This window comes from Petaurus breviceps, unplaced genomic scaffold (assembly GCF_028583685.1).
Source record: "Petaurus breviceps papuanus isolate PSGF00001 unplaced genomic scaffold, PetGlider_PUasm1.0 151, whole genome shotgun sequence".
Taxonomy (NCBI): domain Eukaryota; kingdom Metazoa; phylum Chordata; class Mammalia; order Diprotodontia; family Petauridae; genus Petaurus; species Petaurus breviceps.
Genome location: NW_027185712.1, coordinates 254946 through 272923, shown reverse-complemented (window position 1 = coordinate 272923; position 17978 = coordinate 254946). Strand labels below are relative to the sequence as shown.

At 36.8% G+C, this 17978-nt stretch overlaps 1 protein-coding gene across 3 annotated transcripts in view; it reads right to left on the bottom strand.

The window, feature by feature from the left end:
* Positions 1 to 17978, bottom strand: part of LOXHD1 (lipoxygenase homology PLAT domains 1) — a 267332-nt gene that overhangs the window by 86381 nt on the left and 162973 nt on the right. For all 3 annotated transcript variants that reach the window (XM_069077562.1, XM_069077570.1, XM_069077574.1), the window contains 3 exons: positions 13269 to 13385; positions 9836 to 9998; positions 5125 to 5279 (listed from right to left, as the gene is read on the bottom strand). In XM_069077562.1, coding sequence (XP_068933663.1) covers positions 5125 to 5279; positions 9836 to 9998; positions 13269 to 13385 — 435 coding nt within the window. The remainder of the gene's footprint in view (positions 1 to 5124; positions 5280 to 9835; positions 9999 to 13268; positions 13386 to 17978) is intronic.

Here is a 17978-nt window from a genome sequence, read left to right as displayed (position 1 = left end):
CCCGACTCTGGGGCCGGTGCTCTTACTCATTTTGCTACCTGGCCACCCCTCAGTATGCATTTTTACCTTATCTTGGTATATGGTGTGAAATGTTGGTTTAGATATAGTTTCTTCCAAATTGCTTCCCAGTTTTCCCAGCAATCTTTGTCAAAGAGTGAGTTATTGTCCTAAAAGCTTGGATCTTTGGATTTATCAAACACTAGGTTAGTTTGGTTGTTTACTACTGTGCTTTGTTTATCTAATCTATACACTGATCCACCATGCTATTTCTTAGACAGTACTAGATTGTTTTGATAATTACTGCTTTGTATTATAGTTTGAGAGTTGGCACTGGTAGGCTACCTTCTTTCACATTTTTTTCACTGATTCCCCTGATATTTTTTACTGTTTGTTCTCCCAGATGAAAATATTATTATTTTTTATATCTATAAAATAATTTTTGGTAGTTTAATTGGTATGATATTAAATAAGTAAATTAACTTAGGTAGAATTGTCATTTTTATTATACTGGCTCAGCCTTTTTATGGGCAATTCATATTTCTGTAATTGTTTAGATCTGACTATTTGTGTGAAAAGTGTTTCACAATTCATATAGTTCTTGGGTTTGTCTTGGAAGGTAGATTCTCAAGTGTTTGTTTTTTTTAATTGTCTGCAGTTATTTTAAATGGAATCTCTCTATTTCTTCCTGCTGGTCTTTGTAGGTAAAATATAGAAAGGCTGATGATTTATGTGGGTTTATTTTATATTCTGCAACTTTGCTGAAGTTGTTAATTGTTTCAACTTGTACTTTTTTTACCTTATTCTCTAGGATTCTCTAAATATACCAACATATCACCTGCAAAGAGTGATAGTTTTATTTTCTTAGTGCCTATTCTGATTCCTTCAATTTCTTTTGCTATTTCTAGTATTTCTAGTACAATATTGAATAGCAGTGGTGATAATGGACATCCTTGTTTCACCCCTGATCTTGGGAAGGCTTCTAGCTTATCCTCATTACAACTAATACTTTCTGATGGTTTTAGATAGATACTGCTTAACACTTTAAGGAAAAGTTTCACTTATCCTTGTTTTCTAGCATTTTTAATAGGAATGAATGTTGTGTTTTATCAAAAGATTTCTCTATCTCTCAGGACAATCATAATTTTAATCTTTTTTGTTATTAATATGGTTAATTATGCTGATGGCTTTCCTAATATTGAATCGGCTCTGTATTTCTGGCATAAATTTCACCTCGCTATAATTGTATATATAATCTATTCCACTGATCCACCACTTTATTTCCTAGCCCGTAGTAAATTATTTTGGAATTACTGCTTTGTAATGCAGTTTGATATTTGGTGCTGCTAGGATACCTTCTTTCACATGGTTTTTGTATATTGCTGTAGTCTCCTTGCTCGTTTTTTATTTAAATTTCTGCATCAATATTCATTAGAGAAATTGGCCTATAATTTTCATTCTCTGTTTTTGCTCTTCCCTGGTTTAGATATTAGTCATATTTATGTTGTAAAAGAAATTTGGTGGGACTCTTTCTTCGCCTATCTTTCCAAATACTTTATATAGCATGGGAATTCATTGTTTTTCAAATACTAGACAGAATTTGCTGTGTAAATCCGTTTAGTCCTGGGGATTTTTTCTTTTCTTTTCTTTTTTCAATGAGGGAGCTCATTGATAGTTTGTTCAATTCCTTTTTCTAAGATAAGGTTATTTAAGTATTCTATTTCCTCTTTTGTTAATCTGGGCAGTTTATATTTTTATAAATAATTCATCCATTTCACTTAGATTGTTACATTTATTGGCATATAATTGAGCAAAATAGCTTCTAATAGTTGCTTTAATTTCATCTTCATTGGTGGTGAATTCACCCTTTTCATTTTTGTTACTAGTAATTTAATTTTCTTCTTTCTTTTTTAAAATCAAATTCACCAATTGTTTATCTATTTTCTTGTTTGGTTGGGTTTTTTTTTTTATAAAACCAGATCCTAGTTTTATTTATTCAATGGTTTTCTCACTTTCAATTTTATTAATCTCTCCTTTGATTTTCAGAACTTCCAATTTGGTGTTTAATAGGAGATTTTTAATTTGTTCTTTTTCTAGTTTTTTTTTCTTTAATTGCATGCCCAATTCAGTGATCTGTTCTTTCTCTATTTTGTTGATATCAGCATTTAGAGATATAAATTTTCTTCTAAATACTGCTTTGGGTGTATCCCATTAATATTGGGTATGTTTTCTCATTGTTGTCATTCTCTTTAATGAAATTATTTATTGTTTCTATGATTTGCTCTTTGACCCACTTATTCTTTAGGATTAGACTATTTACTTTCTGAATGACTTTTAATCTGCTTCCATGGCCTCTTGTTAAATGTAATTTTTGTTGCATTATGGTCTGGAAATGATGCACTTAATATTTCTGATTTTCTGCATTTGATTGTGACTTTTTTAATGCCCTAGTACATGGAAAAAAAATTTTGAAGATGCCAGGTAAGTTGAATAAAAGGTAAACTCCTTCCCATCCCATTTTTCTCCAGAGGTCTATCATAGTTAACTTTTCCTATAATTTTATTTATCTCCTTAACTTTTTTCTTGTTTCTTTTATGGTTAGATTTATCTAGTTCTGAGAGGAGAAAGTTGAAGTTGCCCACTATTACAGTTTTACTGTCTATTTCCTACTGTAACTCATTTAATTTTTCCTTTAAGAATTTGGATGTTATACCATTGGGTGTATATACATTTAGTATTGATAATATTGTCTATAGTACCTGATACCCAGTTTTCCTGATACTTTTTAATTAGGTATTTTTTGCTTTTACTTTGTCTGAGATCATAATCGCTAGCCCTTCTTTTTTTTTCCTCTACTGAAGCATAATAGATTCTGCTCCAGCCTCATGCTTTTACTGTGTGTGTGTGTGTGTGTGTGTGTGTGTATGATCTGTTTCAAGTGTGTTTCTTATAAACTACATATTGTTGGATCATTGGTTTTAATCTATTCTGCTATGCAATTCTGTTTTATGAGTGAGTTCATTCCATTCACATTCACAGTTATGATACTTCCTTGCATTCTATTTTTTCTTTATTTATCCCTCCCTCCATGTCCTCCTCAAAAATCTGTTTAGCCTGACCTCTGCCTCTTTTAATCAACCTTCATTTCTATCAGCACCCCCCTCTTTTTTGCCCTTTACTTCCTACTTTCCTGTTGGATAACATAGATTTCTATACTTAACTAAGTGTGTATTTTATTCCCTCTTTGAGCCTATGCTGATGACAGCAAGGTTAAAATGTTGCCTTCCATCACCACCACCACCTCCATCTTCCCTCCACTGTAAAAGCTTTTCCTTTCACTACTCTTTTATGTGAGATAATGTCACCATTCTACCTCTTCCTTCTCCTTTCTCTCAAAGCATTCCTCTTCCTCCCTTCTTAACTTAAAGATCCTATCATAGTCAACTTATACCTGTTCTTCTATCTATGTATATATACTCTTTCTAACTACCATAATAATGATAAAATTCCTAGGAATTACAAGTATCATCTTCATATATAGGAATGTAAAAAAATATAACCTTACTGAATGCCTTATGATTTCTCTTTCATATTTACCTTGTTATACTTCTCTTGAATCTTGTGTTTGAATGTCAAATTTTCTATTCAGTTCTGGTCTTTTCAACAGAAATACTTGAAAATATTTTATTTCATTAAATGCCCATTTTCCCCCAAAGAATTATACTCAGTTTATCTGGGTAGAGTATTCTTGGTTGTAGGTCCTTTGCCTTCTAGAATATCATATCCCCAGCCCTCCAGCTGTAACTGTAAAGTCAGTAATGATGGTGGTAGCCACAAAGAGATATGGGAAAGTCTCAGGCTACCAAGTCTGGGGAAAAGGAAATAGGATCAAGAAATAAGAGTATATGAAAAGAGAGATAAAATGGATGGGGAGAATAGAAGAGTGGCAATGGAAAGGGAAAGAGAAGATGGAGAAAATATTCCTAACACTGGTCTTAGGCCTTAGACGCTGTCCAGCAAATGTTCTGTTATAGGTCTCCTGTCCTGGGACTTAATATAGAGCTAGAAGGCACCTCAGAGATCTTGTTCAATATTCTCATCGGACAGATGAGGAAACTGAGTGACTTACCCAAGATCACCCAGGTAGTAAACATCAGAGGCAGGACCGAGGTCTTCTGAACCTGAATCTTCTGACTCTACTTCTAGGGCTCTTTTCACTGACTCTCCCTCTCTTGTATAAGAATAATAGGGCTGAAAGTTCAGACCAAAATCCATATTTCAGAGCAGAGAAAACTATGGACCAACAGTTATATAACTTGCCAATGGTCACATAACTAGCTAATAGCAAATCTGAGGACTAGAACCGAGGTCTTCAGTGTTCTGGTCCAATCTTGAGATCTGTCTCCTATATTGAGTTTTCCCTTCCTTCCTCAGCCCAATGAAAACACCTTCTTTTGAACTCTAATTCCATTTACTGGATGTATTACTCTTCTAATATTCATCACATGTAATCAATCCTAGAAAGTTTTTTTTAATTGGTATTGTTTCCCTGATTACACCATTAATGCATCCAGTGTTGGGCTCAGATTTCTTATCTTTCTGTACCCCTACGATCCAGCAGTGTGATCTGTATGTATCAGACACTTGCCAAATACTTGATGTTGGTGATAGTAAAAAGGCCTCTGTAGGTTCTTTGAATAATACAAATATGAAGAAGACATAATTCCTGCCCTCCAATAGCTTAGTGTCTAATTAGAGAGGCAGGGTTAATATACATGAAAATAAAAATAAAAATACAAGGTGGTGTACAATAAGGGATAAGTGAGGGTGAAAAACAAGAGCTTTGGGAATTCAGGGGGGAGAGATTACTGGAGTCTGGAGTAGTTGAAGGGCCTCACAAGGGAGGTAGGCTTTGGGCTGGGCCTTGGAAGATGGGTGAGTTTGGAGAGGCAGACAGTGGAGGAAAATATTACTGGTGGGGGTAAGGGGAATAGTATGAAGTATAAATACAGAATTCTAAAGAAAGACTTTGCCCCAGAGACTATGAAGAAGACAATTAAGGGATGCACTGAGAATGGAGGGAGGGGGGAAGGGAAGGACAGGGGGCAGGAGCATGGCCATCCATACCGTTCCTTTTTCAAATTTGTTAGTCCTGTTTTCTGACTTGCCAAGGTACCGTTCTCCTGTGTCTCCGAGGTCCCCATAGATTGTGATGAAGACCTTAGCATCTGTCCCAGCACCAGGTATATTTCCAGTGAATATCTGCACTGAATATAGAATAACTACACAGACAAACAGACAAGAAGAAAAAACACAACTCAGTGCAAGGGAGCTAAAGTCAATGAAACAGGTAGACCCAAATGATCAGTAGTGTGGATTCAGATGTGACCAGAGATGTTCTAGTACCCACACTTGTGCAAACAGATATATTGACCAGATCCTTTAGAAAATTGATGAAAAGGATTCATACAATGAGCTGAGAACCTTCTGATACAGACAATAAGGACATACCTCTCCTTTTTCTTTTTTGTTGCTGCATATCTAGATGTAAATGCTCTTAGAACATTCAGATCTGATGTACTTATGAGAAGGCTAGCTGTTCAGAAAATTGAATACATCCAAAAATTTTTGAAGAAACTTAAGAGACATGGATGGTAGATAGCTATCTACTCCACTTCGGTCCTAGTCCTGGATAAAGATGATTTGAAATGTACACATCAAGATTAGCCTGAGCGAGTTGGCCAGTGTTAATTCCCATAAGAACTAACTTAAAGTTGTGATATTGTGATCATTAAATCCACATTATAAAATTATTAGTACTTCTCATTTGCAAGTGACTTCAATCTGAAACAACTCCATTATTGTTCAAGAGATTAAATATTACCAAGGCCCCTCTGGCTAAACTTGATATAAACCAGAGTTTGGACTCTGGCTGCGATGCAGAAAAAACAAGTAGTTCATTGAATTTTTCACTTTCCAGCTGCATTTATTGGCATCATCAAGACATAGACAGCCTTGGGTCTCTAACAGCCAGAGGGTGTAATTGGTCTGTCAATGTAAGTATCTTGACTCCATGGAAGGCAAATCTTCTTTTTGAACCTTGGTCTAAGAATGTGATACGTCACTGGGGCTGTCATTAAACAGCCTTATTTTTCTTCATCTTTGGGACCTGGAGGAGCTAGGAAAACTGATTCAATGCTTGGCTGCTGAGCAATGCGGATGTACTATGAGATGTGGCTATTTCTGGATCCCTCCTCCCTTCCAAAGCCCACCTTGGGTACTGATCGTTAGTGAAAGAATGTTTTACTAGAAACACTATAAGGAACAACACTGTTTTAATAGCACATTAGTAACATACAATGGCCCCCAGAGGGTTATTCAGGCAGCTTTCCGGGACATTCCCCTGGGATTTTTAAATGAAAAGGGACATGTCCACAGAATTGTATAGCATCTCAAAGTTGGGGAAAAGACAAATGTTTGTGGTAACTGAAATTCTAATCAGCAACCAGATTCAAGGAGCACTAGAAGTGGAAGGAAGGAAGGAAGGAAGGAAGGAAGGAAGGAAGGAAGGAAGGAAGGAAGGAAGGAAGGAAGGAAGGAAGGAAGAAAAGAAAGAAAGTGTTATGAGCATGACGGACAAGAAAGCCCTCCTGTTCTACAGGCCCAGTAGGATCTTGGAGTCTAGGAGCTAGGATTTGGGGTTCTCCTTCCCACTCAGCCATGAGAACTTCCTCCATAGGACAGAAGGTATGTGTGGGATTTCCTACTTTTCTGAGTGATTTGATCTAGGTAGGCTAATACAGATAATTCAGAGAGCAAAATTTGGGTCTTTAATTATCCAGTAATTTTGTCTATACCACTGTTGTCCATTCAGGATGTCAGGAAACTTTGGCATCACAGAACAAACTGGATAATTTGTGGTATGCTGCATTGTTCCCAAATATCTCCTTTATCAAAGTGTAACCAAGAATATATGAAGAGAAGAGGGAGTGGAAAGCAAAGTGTGTGTGTGTGTGTGTGAGACTGTGTCTGTGTGTTTGCATGTGTGTGTGTGTGTATAAATGTTTGTGTGTGTGGGTACATGTATAGGTGTGGATACATGCCCATAACATTAATCAGATTTGATCCAGTGACACTGGTCTATTGACAGTGGCTATTCCACTAATAAGTCACTCCATTTTTTTTTACTCTTGGTATTTTTGTTGGCTTTCTCTCATGCCTGGGACATTAGCCTTTCTCAATTTAGCCTACTGGTTTCTGCAGCTTCCTTTAAGTCCTAGCAAAAAATCCCATCTTTTTTTTCAGGAAGCCTTTCCTAATCCTTCATAATTCTAGTGCCTTCCCTTTCTTACTTATATTTTATTGATCCTATATATAGCTATTTACATAAATTTGTTTGTATGTTATCTCCTCTATTAGATTGTGAGTTCTCTGAGTGCAGGTACTCTTTTGCCTCTTTTTTTATCCCCAAAACTTAGCACAGTGCCTGGCACAGGGGTTGGTGTGAATATACAATAATACATGAAATGCATTAAGAAGCATGTATGATTTCAGTGATGCAGACTATAATGTCTACTTTATAATGTAATATCCCTTAAAACACATACAAATATCCCCTAATTTACGTGTGTTGATGAGCACTGTATCCTTCAAATAATCACTTGGGGAGACTCTGTAGCCCAGCAGTACTGCCAGTTTTCAGATCCTTGTTGGAACAAACTCTTGACCCTGTGATAGATTCTCTTATAAATGTTCAATGATGGAAATTCATCACTCTTTGAAGACATTCAATTTTTTAGAAATAGCCAAAAGTCATTTAGAGCCAAGTTTGGAGGAATAAGATTAGTCATCGCATTAAGTAAACCTGTTTTTAGTCAAAAAACAGGCATTGCTGTCAAGTAATGAGATTGATTTTTGATGTGACTTAAACACTGGCAATAATGAATGAACTTATTGGAAGAGTTGAAAGAGCAAATGAAGAGCAAGTGGTGAAAGAGAAGAAGAAGAAGAAGAAGAAGAAGAAGAAGAAGAAGAAGAAGAAGAAGAAGAAGAAGAAGAAGAAGAAGAAGAAGAAGAAGAAGAAGAAGAAGAAGAAGAAGAAAAGAAGAAGAAGAAGAAGAAGGATGAGACAAGATAAACAGAGAGGGGAAAAATAAAACATCAGGGAACATTCATAGACAGAGGAGGGAGAAAAGACAAGGTACTCACATAAGAAACGGAAATAATTCAAAGTCATGGAATGTTGTGGAATCATTTCAGTCATGGTCAACTTTTCATGACCCCATTTGGGGTTTTCTTTGCAAAGATACTGGAGTGGTTTGCTATTTCCTTCTCTAGCTTCTCCAGATGAAGAACTGAGGCAAACAAGGTTAAGGGACTTGCCTAACATCACACATGGATTTGAACTCATGAGAATGAGTCTTCCTGATACCAAGCCCAGTGCTCTATCCACTGCACCATCTAGTGGCTAACATCATGGAAATGAAAGGAGAAAGTTTCAAGAAGTGGTTGATCTGGGGCGGCTAGTGGTGCAGTGAATAGAGCACTGGCCCTGGAGTCAGGAGGACCTGAGTTCAAATTCAGCCTCAGACATTTAACACGTACTAGCTGTGTGACCTTAAGCAAATCACTTAACCCCAATAGCCCTGCCTTCCCCCTCCAAAAAGACCAAAAAAAAAGCCTTAAACAAACAAAAAGAAGTGGTTAGTCAACACTGTCAAATGTGATACAGATCTCAAAAATGATGAGGGCTAAGAAAAGCTGTCTGGCTCACATTGACCTTGAACTCATGCCTTGACTTTCTTAGAACTAACTATGCACTAAGTTCTGATAAAGGTGATTTTTCTCTAAATGTAAATGTGTCCTAATCATAACATCCAGGATACTCACTATGCTTGAAGACATATGGCTGAATTAGAATAGCAACTAGGGACAGTGAGAGGAAAAAGAATTAAATTTTACAGATAAGAAGAAAAGTGTTCTGAAATAAATCTGTCCTCCTCATCTTTACCCTACCAATCCATTGGAGAAGAGTCAATGAATAGCTGAAAGATGGGTAGCCAAAAAAAGAGGTGAGAAGAAGCCAGGAATCTAGATAAGCTCCAAACAGGATCACCAGCCCCTGGATAATGAGATTTGGTCATACAGTAAGATCTCCCCTATCTGAAATTCAACTGCCTGACAGTTATGTCTATCCAAAACATGTCTTTGCCCAATATGAGCATCAAAAGCTTCTGAGCTACCAAAACAGATGTTACAAAATCTATATACAAAAGACTTATATTCATGGTTCATTCTTAGGAGAACTTCTTATACACTTGTTTAGATTTTTTTTACTCTTATTTTACACACAGTTCTGACACAGTTGGCTATCTGAAGTTCAAGCTCACAGCGGATGAGAAAAAGCCAATTAGGAGAGAGTCTGCTATAAGATGGTATGCTGACAGCTGTTAGAGATGATAGCTGAGAGCCGGACATCGAGGGAGGAGATGGGAAAGCTAAAAAAGCAGACACAAGCTCTCAGAAAGCATAGCAGTCTGGGGACATTTAAGGTAGGATACAAATAGGAAATGAAAACATCAATGTATTCTTGCACAGTACAGAAGTTAATGTTCATGATGATACCCTCAAGGCAAAGTGAAATGGCCTTCAGTATTTATTGTTTAAGGAGGCAGGGGAATGTGCAATGGGTTTTAGAAAAATGCTCATTCCATATGATCAATGTTTTCAAGTGTTGATGCTTAAAGATCAAACCCTCTTTTATCTGGAATAATTCGTAATCACATAACATCAAGGATTGGGGTTCAGGGTAGAACATGGGTCCTGTCATCATACTTACTGTCCAGAGGTTCCTCTATTTCCTTATAAATTTGTCTTAAAGACCCATCTTTCATTACTTTCTCAGTAAACATATCAAATGGGACCAGTTCTCGTATAGTCTTCTTATCATCTTCAGAGGTGGCAAGCCATCGATCACAGGCAAATGTCACAGTCTCTGATCCCTAGAGAAAAGGAGAAGGAAAAATAAATTCAGTTTTCAATAGGGAAAATGCCTGGTTCAGCAGTTCCTAAGCAAGCCAGTCAACATTCAGGCAGGAGTGATTGGGACAACTATGCACCATGGAGCTACATGTTTATGCAAAGATGGCAACAGGTCAATTATTCGAAGACCCTTCCACCAAATCCTATTACATTCCATTCCTTCTCGTGTTTTATCTTTTGAGTAACTATCAAGTTTTGGAATTTTTGCTTTAAAGGTAGCTAGGTGGCTCAATAGATAGAGTGCTGGGCCTGGAGTCAGGAAGACCGAGTTCAAATGCAACCTCAGACACTTACTAGCTGTGTGACCACAACCTCTGCTCGCCACAATTCTGTACAAAGTTAACTCAAAACTGCACAAAGCTATCAGCCTTGCTCTCTCCTACAGGGTCATTGGAATCTATTGGCAAGATAGGTTAAGATGACTGACCATGGCCCAGGATGCAGTAGGTGACCTTTAAGAAAGTGAGGGTATAGGCTGGGGAAGATACTGGCCCTCATCAATTAGTGGAGTATGCATGTGTCACTATGTTGTGAGGCCATCTTAAGAACAGTATGATGTTCTGGGCCTCCCTTTAACACATTGAAATTTTTAACTGGGATGATAGAGGCAGTTGAAAGAGGTATATATAGACCACATAAACTTGTGCAGTTGTGTACATGTTTATGTATGTGCATGTGGCCATATATTGATGTGTGTATATGTTTATGGAGGTATGACTATCAGTACACAATGTGGGGTGGAATGTGGAGACACAGATAACTTAGAACCATCTCCTGCCCTTCAGTGACAGTTTTACAAAATTGTGCAGACCCCAGATCTCCACTGTCCCATTATCTGCTCTACTTGAGGGAGGGGTGCCTGGTTTCTGCCCTCCCTCATTTTGCTGAAACTGGGCTGTCAAAAGCTACTGATGCCCTTCAAATGGCCACATCCAGGGATCTTTTTTTCCAGCCCTCGTTTCCTTTCTTCTATGCTATAGCTGACAGGTTTTTCTTTTTTTGTCTTTTGGAGGGCAATTGGGGTTAAGGAACTTGCCCAAGGTTACATGGCTAGTGATTTTTTTGTGTGTGTGGGTGTTAAGTGTCTGAGGCTGGAACTGAATTTGGGTCCTCCTGACTCCGGGGCCGGCGCTTTACTCACTGCGCCACCTAGCTGCCCCAACAGCTGACATTTCTGCTTCCCCTTCTCTCTCTAAATGCCCTCCTTCCTTGATTACAGAGATACCACCTTCCTGGTTTTCTTCCTTCTTTCCTTCCTTCTTTTCTTTCAGCAATTGGTTAAGTGACTTGCCCAGGGTCACATAGGTAGTAAGTATGTGAGGTCACATTTGAACTCAGGTCCTCCTGACTCCAGGGCCAGTGCTCTATCCATTATACCTCCTCACTATCCCCTCCTCCTTCCCCTCAAACTATTTCCTCTCTTAACCTCTTTTTAATTCCTTAAGGTGGGATGTTTCCCATGGTTCTATCATCATTTCTTTTCTCTCTCTGGCCTCTCATTTAGAAATCTTAATCATTGTCACTGCTCCTCCCAACTTTTTTTTTTTCCAGTACTGGCCTTTCTTCTCAGTTTCTGACCCACATCTATACCAGAGCTTTGTTTCCACCTCAAACTCAAGATATTTGAAATCTTGCTTAGTATCTTTCCCCCAAAATCCTCTCTTACTTATGAATTTGCTTTTCCTGTCAGGGTCACCACCATTCATCGGGTCTCCTGTTTCCAGCATCTGGGACCCATCTTTGATTCTCCTTTCTCCATAAGTCTCAGTCAGTAATAAAAATCCTGCCAATTCCCCTTCTGCTGTTGATATTATTCAGTGGTTTCAGTTGTGTCTGAATCTTCATGACCCCATTTGGGCTTTTCTTGGCAGAGATATTAGAGTAGTTTGCCATTTCCTTCTCCAGCTTATTTACAGATGAAACTGAGGCAAACAGGGTTAAGTGACTTGCCCACGTCACAGAGCTAGTTAGTAAATGTCTGAGGTCACATTTGAACTCAGGTCTTCCTGACTCCATGCCCTGTGCTCTATCCACTGAGTCATCCAACCGCCCTCCTCTGAAATTTTCCTCAAATTCATTCTTTTCTATCTATACCCATTGATGCCATCTTCTTACAGGTCTTGATTACCACCTTCTGGGCTATTACAATAGCATATTGGCATCCCAATTTTATCTACAAACCATCTTCTCAAATCTATTCTGCTAACACAATGGTCTTCCTCATGCACAGATCTGGTCATGTCACTCATTTAATCAAAAATCTTAAGTTTCATTCAACTGCCTGCCAACTAAAGTTCAAATTCCTTTGTCTGGCATCCAAAGCCCTTCACAATCTGGTGCCACCCCTTTCTGGCATTCTGTCATATTGCTCCCTGTCTATACACCCTGTCTCAGTTAAACTGGACTGATTTCTGGCCCTAAGATATGTCCTGTGCTTTTCTGCCTTGACATGCCTTTGTTTTCACTCTTCCTCTTGGCTAGAATATCTTCCTTTCCCTCTTCTTTCTTGAATTCTTACCCATCGTTTATTGTTATTTTTTAACTACACCTATGATTTCATCAGTGCAAGGAGCTACTGATGGAAAAATTCCCTCTACAAATACAGATGGGTACCTTTTCTGCCACTTACAAACTGAGAGAATTGCTTAGGACACTGAGAAATTCGGTGACTTTCCCAGGGTTAAATGGCCAGTATGTGATGAAGTAAGTCTTGAACTCAGGTCTTTCTGACACTTTTACACCAAGCTTCATCTTCCATGATTTAAAATCCAATTCAGACACCATCTTCTCCATAAAACCCTACCTGACCACCCTTCAGTAACAACTTTCTTCTTTTGACTTAGAACACTTTGCTTTGTACTTCTTAATTTAAATTAGGCTCTATTATGTTTAGCTATCTGCGTTTGCATTATTCTCTATTATATTAGACTTGAAGCTTTGTGAGAACAAAGACCATATGTTATCTGAAATTTGCATCTCCCATATCTAACACAATGCTCTGCACATCATATCTTTAATAAATGTGTGTTGATTGAATGTATAAATCAAATTAATATATGACTCTTTACACCTTAGATTTGAGGACATTTTTTGAGGTATTTAATAAAAAATGTAGCCCTGAGTTCTTAGTGGACAAGGCAATTTTCACAATCCCCTTTGCAAACTCTTTAACTTATCAAAACAGGAAAAACTGCCAAGTAGTTGCAGGAAATTCTAGGGCAGGAACATACATCTTTATCTGGCAGGAGCCTTCGGATATCCACATGGTCACAGTGCCACCCGGCATTCATGCCTGCATTATCATGTCCAATTCGAATTTTTTCAATGACTTCTCCCACATCCTCCATCTGAAGAGAGGGCAAAAAGCACAGGGCACCGGCTTAGTCTTTTTTTTTTTAATAAAACATTCAATGAATAAATTAGGGAAGGATCAATAAAAATGTTATCAAGCAAAGTTCTATTTTTCCCTTTCCCTCTGGCCATGGAAGTGAGAATTGACTTTAAGTCATTCTTTGACTTAGAAAAAAATGGAAAGCTTCCTCAACAGCTTTGGGGAAAAACCTTAGATAATAAGGGAAGGAGGTTAAGGCCTTTCTACAGATGAGACCCTTTCCTTTATCCAGTTGTATGTGCTATGGTCTTTTTCTCTGCCAGAGTTGGTCTATTAACACATCAACCATCTTATCAGTGGGACTGGGTCCTTTGATCCAATTGCTCCTGTAAAGAAGAAGAACTGAAGGTAAGAGGAAGAGAGAAAAGTACCAAAAGACTGAGAAGGAGATAGTGGTTCTGGACTCCCCTCAACCCCCTCAGGCAGGATTGAGTTAAAGAAAAGCAACCAGGATAGAGAGTCCTATGTGATGCTACTGCCAAGCCAATCTATGACTTTTTTTTTTGAAAGAGAGAGAGATGATGTGGAATAAGGAAAAGTACTGTACTTGAATTCAGGAAGACCCAGGTTCAGATCTTAGTTCTGATGCTTTCTACTATGTGACCATGAGCAAAGCACAACCTCTCTGAGTCATTTTTTCATCTATGAAAGAGAAGAAAATAATACATATAGTATTTACCTCACAGGAATATATGGATCAATTGAAATGACATACTTAAAGATTTTAAAATCATTATGCAATTTATCTTATAATTCATAATAATAAGCCTATGCCTAGCATATATTTCAATAATATTTTTTGTTTTCATAACTTATTAGATAAACTTCCTTTTGAAATATCCCTACTAAGTCAGGATAATATTGAAAATATTTTTTTAAATGGAAATAAAGGAAAGGGATATAGCAGCATTTTACCTTAAAGTACACTAAAAAGCAGTAATCATTAAAAATAATTGGCAATTTTTTACAAAATGTAAAGTTGAAGAAGAAATGTAGGTTCATGAGATCCAGGAGCAAAAACAAAACAAAACAAAACACAGTAACAGTAAATACGGGGCAAAAACTCATAATTTGCCAAAAATTTATGGGAAAATGGGAAAGAAACTTGGAAAAATTTTATTTCTGACATACTACAGTAAGCTCCAAATGGAGATATGGTTTAGATATAAAAGATCACATCACAAGCAAATTAGAGCAACAGGAAACTACTATGGTTAGGCAAGGATTTTTTGACCAAACAAGGGTCAGAGAAAGTTATAGGAGATAAAATGGACAATTTTGAGTACATGAAGTTGATAGGATTTTGTACAAACAAAATCAATGCAGGCTAAAATCAGAAGAGAAACAGTTAACTGAGGGGAAAAACATCTTGGCAGCAAATTTCTCTGATAAAGATCTGATATCCAAAATATATATAGAATGATTTTGAACTAGAACCATTACTAAATAGATAAATGATCAAAGAATATGAACAAATGTATCTCAAAAGAAGAAAAATGTTATAAAAAATTAAAACAACACTGCATTTCTATTTCACACTCTTAAGATTGGCAAAAATAAAGGAAAATGACAATTATTGCTGAGGCTGTGAGAGGACAAGAACACAGAACAATTCACTGTTGGTGGAACTATGAATAGGCTTGACCATTCTGGAAAGAAATTCAGAACTATATGCAAAAAAGTCAATAAACTATGTGCAAATTTTGACATATACCTCAAAGATATCAAAGATATAAAGAACCTGTATGCGTAAAAATATTCATAGCCACACTTTTTATTACAGCAAAGTAATGTTGACTAAGAGAATGTTCATCAATTTGAGAAAGGCTGAATAAATTATGGCATATGGATATAATGGAATATTATTTTGCCATAAGAAATGAAAAAAAAGGAACAAATTCAGAGAAACTGGAAAAGATTTGTATGAAATGATACAGAGTGAAGTGAGCAGAACAAGGAAAACAATCTATACAATAATTATAGAATTTCAAAGGAAATAAACTTTGAATGATTCTAATCAATTCAATAACCAACCAGAACTATAGGAGACTGTTACGAAATATACTTTCCACCTGTTTCTGAGAGGTAACTGACTAGAAATGCAGAAGAGACATAGATTTTCTGACATGGACAGTGTGTGACTTTGTTATTGTTGTTGTTACTCTATTGTTTTTTATAAGGGAAGAACAGAGTCAGGGCAGAGGAGAAGAAGGCTAACAAGAGTGATGCAAAAAAAAAAAAGAAAAGAAATTTGAAAAGTGTCAATGAAACTTTTTTTTTAATTACATGGAAAAAAGAGAATAGAGCTCAGAGCAGGACAAAGAAAATCAAGACAGCTTTAGAACTAAAGTAAGATTAATGATTTTATGGGATTTATTGTGAAATTTATGACTTCATATACAATCCTCTTTTTTTCAGTTCTTTGTATATGGAAATGTTTGTGTTTGTTGATGTTTGAATAACATTTTAAAAATTAAAATCCTAGGGAAAAGGAATTTTCTACCTTGTCTAAATTTAACTAAAGCAAAAAGGGTTTATTTTCAGTTTGGTTGCCACATTTTAGGAAGGACAGTGATACACTAGATACACTAGAACATGTGGTAAAAAAGATGACCAGGTTCATGAAGGCTGTTTTACAAAGCCCTGCCATGTAAGGATTGTATGAAGGAAGTAGGCTGAGGAAGAGAAGATTTAGAGGACATAAGATAAATGTCTTTAAGTATTTTAAGGACTCTCATGTAGAAGAAAAATTAGACTTGTTCATCTTGGCTCCAGAGGGCAGAACAAAGAGAAATAGATGAAAATCACAGTGGCTGATTTTAGCCTGATAGAAGGGGGAAAGTTCTTAATGGTTAGAATGGCCTAAAATTGAATGACTCAGGGGGTAATGACTTACAAATAACTGGAGGTTTTTAAGGAAAGCCTAGATAACTACCTGTTGAAGATCTTGGAATCTCAAGAGTTATAAAGGACCTCAGAGTCTTTCTAGTCTAATTTGGTACTGAACAAGAACCCCCTCTATAATATACTTGACAAGTATCTAGCCTTTACTTGAAACCCATTTCTGAAGAGGGAATTCTTGTTCTTCAAATTTCCCTTATTGATTACAATGTTTATTCCATTGTAGTCTAAAAATTGTGTATTTAATATTTCTTCTTTTAAGCATTAGCTTATGACTACTTTTTGTCCAAGATTTAGTCAGTTTTTGTAAAGGTGCCATGAAAAACATAGGATGCCCATTTAGTAATTACCAAGGTCCACTATATCTAATTTTTTCTAAAATTATCTTCAGGTCCTTAACTTCTTGTTTATCCCTTTACTAGATTTGTCTAGGTCTGCTAAAAGTCACAATGAAGTCCTAATAAATTTTTAATGCCTAGTTCACCCTGGGATTGACTAAATTTTGCTTTAATTATTAAATGCTATATCATTTGTTCATATATATTTAGTACTGACATTGTTTCCTTATCTGTGGTTTCTTTAGGTATCATCTACTTTCCCTTCTGATCTCTTTTAATTCTTTCTGTTTTTACTGTTACGTTGTCTGAGATCATGATTGCCATCCCTCTTTTTTTTTATTTCACTAAGGCTTAATAGATTCTATTGCAACTCCTCATTTAGACTCTCAATGAACTTCATGTTTTAAATATTTCTTCTAAACAACTGTATCGGCAACCACACTGGCATACCCAGGATGACTGCTAGCACAGGTTCTTAGATTTGCTTTACTAGGAAAGATAGCTGTTTAAGGGGTCACCAATCTTTTTAAATTACATTCACTAGTTCAGGGGAAAAGTCAGCACCCTGAACTGCAGAGAAAATACAAACAGAGAAATACAAGCAGAGAAATAAAGACCAACAAACAGAGCTCTGACTTTACATCCATCCCTGGATTGAGAGAACCTTTACATCTGAGCAGTCAGGCAAACTCTGAATGTATGGCCACTCAGAATCTTGACCAGGGAATCTCTCATAAGCGAGCCTCCAAAGCAACATACCAACTCAGAGTATATATACACTTCTCAGAGCCAAAAGGCATCACAACCCTTGTGACTCAGTGCCTAATTAGAAATTAGCAAAAGGGGTGAAAGCCTTCTTACAAGCAAGCCTCCCCTAAGTAAGCTTCCTTTAATGGCCTCCATGCGAGGTGTATTAATTGGCAGGGCAGAGCTTATATCCTACTAACATTACAACATATTGTTGGGTTTTGCTTTTTGCCCTATGCTTCTACCCTTCTCCATTATTGGTAAGTTAATGCCATTTACATTCAAGATTATTACTGTTAGGTTTGATTTTCCCTCTATTATATCTTATTATAGTGTTTTATGTCTTTGCCTTACATCCCCTCCCACTTTTACAAGAAAAACAAAGGTGGGAAAAGAAAGACACAGAAATCAACATTAATAATCTATAGCTATTATCCAAACCTCTCCTTCTGAGGTCATTTCTCAATCTGAGATTCTATGATTATGATTTTCAGTATCTCCCTCACCACAGAGGGAGCCTCTCTCTCTCTCTCTCTCTCTCTCTCTCTCTCTCTCTCTCTCTC